The sequence below is a fragment of the Canis aureus genome, chromosome 32 (assembly GCF_053574225.1).
Source record: "Canis aureus isolate CA01 chromosome 32, VMU_Caureus_v.1.0, whole genome shotgun sequence".
In the NCBI taxonomy this organism is placed as follows: Eukaryota; Metazoa; Chordata; class Mammalia; order Carnivora; family Canidae; genus Canis; species Canis aureus.
The window spans coordinates 26,001,440-26,011,423 of record NC_135642.1 but is presented as its reverse complement, the minus strand read 5'-3'; the positions used below and the strand labels follow the sequence as shown (position 1 = coordinate 26,011,423).

The 9,984-nt window shown below is 44.8% G+C and overlaps 1 protein-coding gene across 1 annotated transcript in view; it reads left to right on the top strand.

Moving 5' to 3' along the window:
* Positions 1–5,575: 5,575 nt before the first annotated feature.
* Positions 5,576–9,984, top strand: part of NEDD4 (NEDD4 E3 ubiquitin protein ligase) — a 123,138-nt gene continuing 118,729 nt past the window's right edge. The window contains exon 1 of the mRNA XM_077881190.1: positions 5,576–5,733. Coding sequence (XP_077737316.1) covers positions 5,689–5,733 — 45 coding nt within the window. The 5' untranslated portion in view covers positions 5,576–5,688. The remainder of the gene's footprint in view (positions 5,734–9,984) is intronic.

Below are 9,984 nucleotides of genomic sequence, written 5' to 3'. Positions count from 1 at the left end.
AATGGAAGAAACAAAATTCAAAGATGTTAACAAATGTCTACATGAAAGAGAAATGAAGTATTTTAGACATAATGAACACAGAAACTCAATTGAGTTTCTGTACACCAGCAATAAGCTGTTAGGCTATGTAATATTTTTAAAAGGCACTATTCTCAAAATAACAAGGAAAAATATAAAGTATTTGGGAATAAATATAACAAAATATTTGCAAACTATGGTGGCAAAAATTGTAAAAATTTTTGAGAGACTTTAGGATCTACTTATTGATTCATTTCTTTATTTTTAAATAAACTTAATTTTTTTAGGACAGTTTAAGTTTATAAAAAAAAATTGTGAAGGTAGTACAGAGAGTTCCTACATACCCTACATTCCAGTTTCCCCTGCTATCAACGTCCTGCGTTACTATGGTACATTTATTACAATTAATAAGCAAATACTGATCCATTGTTATTAACTAAACTTTCCACTTTATTCAGATTTTCTTAGTTTTTACCTAATGTTCCTTTTTATATTCCAGAATCTCACTCAGGATATCACATTATTACATTTAGTTACCCTGTCTCTTTATGCTCCTCTTCCCTTGTTTTTTTTTTTAAAATATTTTATTTATTTATGAGAGACACACAGAAAGAGAGAGAGAAAGAGAGAGAGAGACAGAGACACAGGCAGAGGGAGAAGCAGGCTCCATGCAGGGAGCCCGACATGGGACTCGATCCCGAGTCTCCAGGATCACGACCTGGACTGAAGGCGGCGCTAAACCACTGAGCCACCTGGGCTGCCCTCTTCCCTTTTTTAAAGATTTTTTAAAGATTTATTTATTTATTTATTTATTTATTTATTTATGATAGACACGGGGCGGGGGCAGCAACTCAAGCAGAGGGAGAAGCAGGCAGAGGGAGAAGAAGGCTCCCCATCAGGAGCACGATGCAGGACTCGATCCCAGGACTCTAGGACCGCACCCCCAGCCAAAGGCAGGCGCCAAACCGCTGAGCCACCCAGGGATCCCCTCTTCCCTTGTTTTTGATGGACCTTAACAATTTTGAGGAATAATGATCAAGCATTTGCAGATTGTCAGCTTTTTCTCCTCAGTAGACTGAGATTATAGGTCTTTGGTCTCACAGAAGTAAAGTACCATGTTCATCATATAGCATGACTTATCACTAGTGATGTTGACCTTGACCACCTGGCTGAGGTTGTGTTTGTCAGGTTTTTCAACTTTTCCCCCTTTTCCATATTGTCTTGCTTGGGAGAAAGTCGTTAAGCTTAGCCCACAATGCAGCAGGGGGGTTATGCTCCCCCTCCTTTAGTATCTACATACATTATTTGGAATTCTACATAAAACTGTGTCCTCTCCTCTATTTATTTAATCACTTATATCAATATGGACTTGTGTATATTTATTTTATACTTTGGATAGAATTCAATACTACTTTACTTTGTTGCTCCAATGGTTCCAGCTTTGGCTATTGGGAGATCTTGGACATACCTCCATCATTGTGGGGTTGATTTTTTTTTTTTTTTTCTCAGCCGTTCTTTATTTTCTGGCACTAAATCTGCTCCAGGCTCATGTCGTACCTTTCCTGCTCCTGTACTAGAATCAGCAATTTCTCCAAAGAGCACTAGTTCTTTCATCAGAGACCTTTATGTATTTTTAACCAACATTTCATTTTTAAAAATCTGAAACAATCTCAAACTTACAGAAAAGTTGAAAATATAAAGATATTTTTTTCTTGATCCTTTGAGGAGTACTTTGTTGACTTGCTGCCCATCAACCTCAAACGCATGAAAGAGAAAGTTAAAACAAGAAACACCATGCTGCATCTGGGTTTCAGTGAGAGAAAACGTTTAGAATTTACTTTGTTAAAAAAAAAAAAAAAGGCATAATGGGGTCAGTCTTTTAACACCATAAATTGATAATTTTGTTCCTGAATGTAATAAACTTTTGGAAAAAGCTTAGTAATCTGATGCTTAATTTATCTCAACTGATACAATTTTTTAAAGTAATCTCTAGGGATCCCTGGGTGGCGCAGGGGTTTGGCGCCTGCCTTTGGCCCAGGGCGCGGTCCTGGAGACCCAGGATCAAATCCCATGTCGGGCTCCCGGTGCATGGAGCCTGCTTCTCCCTCTGCTTATGTCTCTGCCTCTCTCTCTCTCTCTGTGTGACTATCATAAATAAATAAATAAATAAATAAATAAATAAATAAATAAATAAAGTAATCTCTATACCCGGTTCAACTCATGACTCCAAGATCAAGAGTCTCCTACTCTACTGAGTTCTAAGCCCCTCTACTTATACAAAAATTTTGAACCATCATTAAATTTCAGAGACGCCACTGTCATTTAAACAATGTCCTACAAACATTTCAAAACAGCTAAATCATATAAGAGGTGTTTACAAATTAAAAACAAAACTCAAAAATCTCTGTTCCCCCAATGTCTGACAACAGAAGAATGATTTAATTGTGGTAGAGTCATTCAATGGCACATAACACAGCAGTGAAAATAAATTAACTACTACGACCATCCAGCATGAATTAATCGCACAAAGTAGAATGGTAGGAAAATGCAAGTCACTTTATGATCCCATTTACATAAAGTTCAAAGACACAAAAATGAACAACATTTCAATTAGGAATACATTCCCATCTGGTGAAACAATTTAAAAAACAGAAGAAAACAGTAAACATAGAATTCAGAACAGTAGTTATCTCTCGGTGGGGGGAGAAAAGGGCACAAAACCTGCAAAAAAGTTGTTGGTAAAATTCTTTTTCTTATAGTGGGGATGAGTAGATTACTGTTTATTTTTATTCTTCATACCTTATATTTTTATAATCTTTTGTATGTACTCAAGATTTAATTTTTAAAAATGTCTACAATTTAGGGCATGTTTAGACTCATTTTGACTCATTTCTTGTGCTGCATAATATATGGCAGTTACTAACCACAAATAAACATTTAAATTTAACTGTAAAATTATTCCTTAGTTGTATTAGCCACATTTTTAAGTGCTCAATAACCAAGGCTACCATATTGGTAGTGTAGATATAGATTTCCTTCATAACAAAGTTTTATTAGATAATACTGGACACAGTGACTATCTCCAAGAAGAACACCTTTCTAGCACTTGGGTTTTTCTCTCAAGATTGGAGAATGACAAATCCCCAGATTTGTGGACTCTAAGAGCAGAGGTGACCTATATCCTGGGTACAATCTTACATTAAAAGCTTTATTTATTTATTTTTATTTATTTACTTATTTTTAAAAGATTTTATTTATTTATTCACAAGAGACAGAGAAAGAGGCAGACACAGGCAGAGGAGAAGCTGGCTCCCCACAGGGAGCCTGATATGGGACTCCATCCCAGGATCCTGGGATCACAACCTGAGCCAAAGGCAGACACTCAACCAGGGCACCACCCAGGCATTCCACATCAAAAGTGGTACCTGTCATCCCCACTGCATTCCAGTGGCAGCTTGAGTACCCAAAGCAGATGATGCAGAGGGCCAGCAGCAAATGAGAGATGTCAGAGGGCCTGAGGGTTTTTCGTTTTTGAGTCTAAAATTCTGTGGCCTGAAGACCAGAAACAGATTGGGAGTGCTGACCTCTCTGTGAATGCCAGAGGGCAAAAATGCTAGGACAGACACTGCTAGTTTCTCCCCTGTATCCGTCCCTTTACTCTCTAGTAACAGAGACCCAACAAGGCTCCCTAGAAAAGCCTGTGCTTGCCAGCCTACCTGTATTTAGATACAGCTATGTGACTCAGTTCTGTTCTATGAATTTAAGCCTTTTTGAAAAGACAAACATGAGACCTGAACTTCCTTCTTGATTCCTTCTTCTGTCCTGTTGCCTGGAGCAGGGATGTAGTCATTGGAGCCTGAGGACCACACCTATAAATGGCAAAGCACCCTGCTTTACAGTGCCTGAATTTCTGATGCCTTTGTGGAGCAAAGTAGCCTTTTTAATATAAGACAATATAACATCTATCCTTGAATTCTGTTTGTTTGGGTTACTATTACTAACAGCCAGTCGTCATTCTAATGGATACAGATGTCTACAATTAGAGACCAGAGAGGGGGAAAAAAACCTTTCTACCAGTGCCAGCGTGGAGGGATGAGGGCTGTGCCATTCCCTCCATTTCTGAGGTGACGTAGCATTACAACTGCCTGCTGGAATGTAGAATCAACTTCAGCAAAAAGAGGGTTGAGGAAGAGCAGTGATTAGGACTAAGCCTTCTAACCACTTGAGCAGACAGGAAGCTCAACCTAGGAACATGTTACAGAAAATTGAATAGTAACGCATCTTGCACTACTGAGCTCTGAGTCTGAGAGCTCTACAAGGAGTGTAGTTCAAACCATGCCAGTGGCAATGGAGGAGGTCCAGGGGGGTTAGAATGGAAGGAGGAAAAAATGAACCTTAAAGATCTCAAAAATCTAGTGTTAGAGGAAAGGCAGCCAGCAGATATTAACTGAGAAAGGATTAAAGGAGAACTTTCAAACAACACTTTTTTTTTTTTTTTGGTATGCCTCAGAGAGCAGCCCACACTAAAGTATCTTTCATCATGTTAGATCAGTTATTCAACACCAAAGTCTTCCTGTGATTAGGGATCTATAAAATCCATCAGACATGACTATAAAATACGCATGACTGTTCTACAGCAGAGGGGGTCCTAGTTGTACTCCTTCTCTTTTCTTCGTTTTGTGGCGCTGCAGGTCAAGGCTTAGCTAAGCAGGTTTAGAGGGTGAAGGCGGGCGGCTGGAGGTTACGGGTAGGCTTTAAGGGCAGACCGTACGACCGGAAATCGCTTATGAATTGGCACAGTGTTTAAAAATCACAAGGAGAGAATTTCAGATCGAGTCCAAGAACGAGGAGATCCCTTCGGGCCTCCCCATTCGCGGCCTCGCTCACGCGGGGCTTTCCCTCTCGAGGTCGCAAGGTCCAGCTTCAGGTGGCATCCGCAGCCTTAAGCCACGGGAAAGCGCTCAGATCTGACTTGCGGTGAAGGTGGATTAAGCGCTCCTGATCCCAGGCGTCTGGTTAGAGGCCGCGCTCTGCAGCGGATCTGAGACTTGTTGCTGGGGAAACCCGCAGCTGTGCTTCCCGGGGGACGGGAGGCCGAGCGCCGCCTCCCAGCCTTGCTCCCCGCGACTCCGGGGCCGCACGGCAAGCTCAGGCCCGCGCCCCCGCCACGCGCGCCCCCGCCACGCGCGCCCCCGCCACGCGCGCCCCCGCCACGCGCGCCCCCGCCACGCGCGCCCCCGCCACGCGCGCCCCCGCCACGCGCGCGCCTCCTCCCCAGCCCTCCACGCACGCTCTTCCCGCCGCACGCGCCCCCGCACGCGCGCCCCCACGCCCCGAGCTCCGCCACGCGCCCGCCTCCGCCCCGAGCCCCCCACGCGCCCCCGCACGCGCGCCCCCACGCCCCGAGCCCCGCCGCACGCGCCCCCGCCCCCGCGCCCGCCTCCTCCCCGGGCCCCCCCCGCGCCCCGCACGCGCGCCGCCGGCCCTTTCCCGCCGCGCTTCCTCGAGCCCCTGGCGCGCACTGGCCGGAGGAGGCGCTGCGGCCGCTGGGGGAGCGCCGCCTCCTCTTCCTCCACCTCCTCCCGCCTCCTCCCTCTCCTCCTCCTCCGCACTACGGTTCCCACTCCGGGGCGGGGGCGAGCGCGTCCGGTTTGCTGGAACCGTTCGGAAATGGCAACTTGCGCGGTGGAGGTCTTCGGGCTCCCGGAGGACGAGGTGCGGGGGCCGAGGGGCTGCGGGGCGGGCTCCCCTTGGCGCGGCTCATCGGCCAGAGGGTCGGCTGTCGGCCCCCGCTGCCCCGCACGAGCCCCGGGAGCGCGCAGGGCGGCGTGCGGACCTGGGGCGGCCTGGCGCGCGGGTGGGGGTGGGGGTGGGGGTGGGGGTGGGGGGCGCCTGCCTCAGCCTCAGCCTCAGCCTCAGCCTCAGCCTCAGCCTCAGCCTCAGCCTCAGCGAGCGCATTCTCTTCCCAGCCCGTGGACTCCACACCCCTTTCCTCACGGAGCCGCCGCCTTCCTCCAGTTTCCTTCAGGAAGTGCAGGGGAGGGGCGCCGGGCTGCGAGCGGCGTGGGTGCGCGGGGCCCCTTCCTGCCACCCCCTGCCCGGGGTGCGGGGTGCGGGGTGCGGGGTGCGGGGTGCGGGAGCCCCGGGAGGGCGGCGGTTTCCCTGCAGGTCAGCATCCCGGCTGTTGATCCGCCTGCGCTGGCGGAGGCCCGCTGGACTTGACCTCATGGACTTTGACAGGAAGACTTCCAAGTGAATTGTCATTAGCTGTTTTGATTTTTTTTTTTTTTTTTTTAAATCTGAAATCGTTTTTAACCCTCTAGCTGGAGATGGCCATGGGACAGCAGGCAGATAGATTTGACTCCTCGTGTTTGGCAGTTTGTGTCAAGTGTGGCAAGTTCATGCTGTGTTTAAATATCAACCGGTCTTCAGCGATATTTAAAAAATAAAGTTGAAAAAGTAGACATACTTTAAAGAACTTCCCACAGCGGTTCACTTTGAAAATTCAGTTCCATGATTTGAGAAGGCAAAGTTGTCTCTTCTCGAAATAACTTAGGCTGGTTACGCCTCACACTTAGTTAAAAAAAAAAAAAAAGCCATTTGGAATGAGTTGTTCATTTTTTTTTTTAAATGTTTGTTTATTTATGGTAGTCACAGAGAGAGAGAGAGAGAGAGGCAGAGACACAGGCAGAGGGAGAAGCAGGCTCCATGCACCGGGAGCCTGATGTGGGATTCGATCCCGGATCTCCAGGATCGCGCCCTGGGCCAAAGGCAGGCGCCAAACCCCTGCGCCACCCAGGGATCCCAAGTTGTTCGTTTTAAATGAGATGTGGCTTCTCTAAATTCTTGATGATTGTCTCAAAAATGGGAATGGGTGGGAGATGAAAAGCTATGTAGTCTAACAGTTGACTAGTTCAGTTTGGGGAAAAAAAAAAACAAACAAAATTTAGGCGTTCTTGTTGACTGGCTAAGTGTCACCTGTACTTGCTATCAAGATGGGACCCAATTAAATGTAATACATCACCCTGAATTTAATTTATCTTCTGACAGTGTTGGGGTAGTTCCTTCTCTTAGTAACTTGATATCTTCAAATTGTCTTTTACAAAATGTCTTTTACATTCATCTTGGCAGTTCTTCGTATATAAACAGCGGGCAACTTATTTATGCCGGCACATTATCTCAGTGTGTTTTGAGACTAATCATGTAATATTAGAGCTTGTTTCTTAGTTACTGCTAGCAGAAAAGAAGCAAAGTGGTGGTGGAAAAATGGTGGCAGCTTGATGGACCCTCAGAAACAACAGTATGTGATGGCTCAAGATGATATTCCTGCTAAAGTCCATTATTGTTCAGCGGAGGAGATCAGAGGAGAATAGTGCGGTGTGGAACCACTGATAGCTTTCTTATCAGTCAGGTCTCCCTGCTTTGCTATGATAAGCTGTTCAATGCAGATAACCTCAAGCTGACATCCAACCCAATCGGGCTGGCCTTGGACTTTCTTTCCTTTTGGTTGTTACTCAGAGGTAGCTCCTGATTTCCAGATTTCTCATCCCATTCCTTTCCAGCAAAGCCAAATTGATCATAGGATATTGCCAAAGGCATTGTTTACTCTTCTCTCTTTGGTACGGGTCCTGTGTTTTCAGTTATCTGCTTCTCACATCAGCCTTCCGCCCAGCGGAAATAAAACGAATTATGGCAGTTAGTGGGTGGTCAGTAAGCAATTGGGAATAAAGGCCAGAAACTCCACCTTTTGAAATGAGGTTTTCCTGAACTTGCATCCTGAGGGATTTGTACTTCTAGGGAAGTTTCATGGCTTGGGGCCCACTCTGTTTGCATGATGGGGGGCCAGTTGTCCTGTGACTCAAAGTTCCTTGCAGTTCCATCTGTCTACTTTGTCCACATTGAGGAAGGGAGTGAGATAGGAAGGTGAGAGACATGATGATGGAGTGTTGTCTTCCACTTCTTCCACTCGGTTATTTATTCAACAGACATTTATTAACTGTCTGTTCTGTATCATGCAGTGTGCTGGCCACCAGGGATACAGATAGAAAAAACAGTCCCTGCCTGTTTTGTGAGGAGCTCAGAATCTGGTGGGAAAGATAAAAATCACTTGTTTTCTGGTAGAGGTGGCCATCTCATCGCTCTTGTCATTTATTTTCTGGTCCATCACAAAGTGGTGGTTTAGAAGGTTTAGAAGACCTCCCCCTCACTTTTTTTCTTTTTTAGAAGAAGAACATTATTTTCTAGAACTCACAGACGGAAATAGGCAGCCCTCTGCTGTTGATGAAAAATAAGGTAGCTTTTCTCTTGCAGGAAAAAGTGATGATTCTTACTTTAAATTTGAAACTAAAACAAAAAGAAAAATGAACAGACATGGGTTACAAGATACTTGGAGAGTTATAATTTAACCAATATTTTTAACCACTGAGTCGCACTGTATGAGCATATTAGTGGCTCATTGAAGTAGGCCAAAGTTTAGATCATAATTCTTCTCTATTACTTTTCAGTGAATTTTAGTTCTTATTCCACATATAAATGTCTTTTAGTAAGAGATGGTCCTGGCTTCATGTGCAGAATTTTGTCATTAAAACAAAACAAACCAAGGAAGTAGTGAACATAAATTATACCAGATTTGCTGACAGTCTCTGGGGATTAACAATAGAGGCTAACTCCCACTAACCTTTGGTGAGGAGGAGTGTGGTAGATATGTACACTGGAATTCAGCATCCCTTCCAGCCTCTTTTCAGTGGACTTCCCTATTTTGCAGAGGTTGGGAAGCTAAACAATATGTTTCTCATACTTTCTGGCACTTAGCGTTCTGGAAATGGATTTTGAGATAGATTTCCCAGTATAGTGCACTTACTTGAGATTTGGAAAGTAGAAATGAAGTGGAGCATAAGTTCTTGTTTCTTTGGCTTTTTCTTCTGACAAGCATAGTCACGTAGACCTTGACTTTTCCTGCAAAAATGTTTTGGTATCTGGTAACTTGTTTTGTGAGTATCAATAGGAAGTTGCAGAACCAGTGGTGGTGGCAGCTTCCTGATGACTAGATAGGGTATGTTTGCAAAGCCTACAGATCTGGTGGTGGTTCCTGATTACCTACCTTCCTGACTGGGGCAGAAGTGGCAATTTCCTGGGTGGGCCAGTTTGAGGTGTTTCCAGGTTCTCTGGAGGCCTAGTCTACAGCCTGCCCCTACAGCTCTTCCAGTGATTTTCTAAGACCTAATTCCCTGTATTAACTCATTTCTTCTCAAAACATCTAGAGTAATTTCTGTTGCCTACAACTGAAACCTGACTGAAACAAGGTAAAGAAGGAAGGAAAAGGAAAGAGAAGAGAGTGTTCACTGTTAGTTAGGAAATACAATTTGTACCTGTGGAAGAATGGATGCCTTTGGTGGTGACTGCTACCACAACGCATAAGCAGCAGGGTAACAGAAGTGCATATGTTGACACTTCTAGATCTACCAGTGCCAAGCAGAAACAGACCTTGCCTGTCCTAGCATCATACTGAGCCTGGGAACCCAGTTCCCAAACTTTTATTCACTGTACACAAGGAAGGAGAAGCACAGTTGAAGCCTAGCTGCATTAGCATCCATCTCAAACTTTCACATGTTGATTTTGCCATTACTCCCTTTGTGCAACTCCTTAATTCCAGCATCATTCTATTTTTCATAGGTTTCCACGGGACCAAAGAAGTGGATAAAAAAGAATTTGTTTTGCAGCAATTTACTTTTTAGTTATTAAGCCAACAGGAAAGTTGGAAGTACAGTGCAAAGAACTCCGATCCTCCTCATGCAGGTTCTCCTGTTCTTGACATTTCACCACAGTTCATCCATAATCCTTTTTGCCATTTTAATTATTTTTATTTTTTTTTTATTTTTTTTATTTATGATAGTCACAGAGAGAGAGAGAGAGAGAAAGAGAGGCAGAGACACAGGCAGAGGGAGAAGCAGGCTCCATGCACTGGGA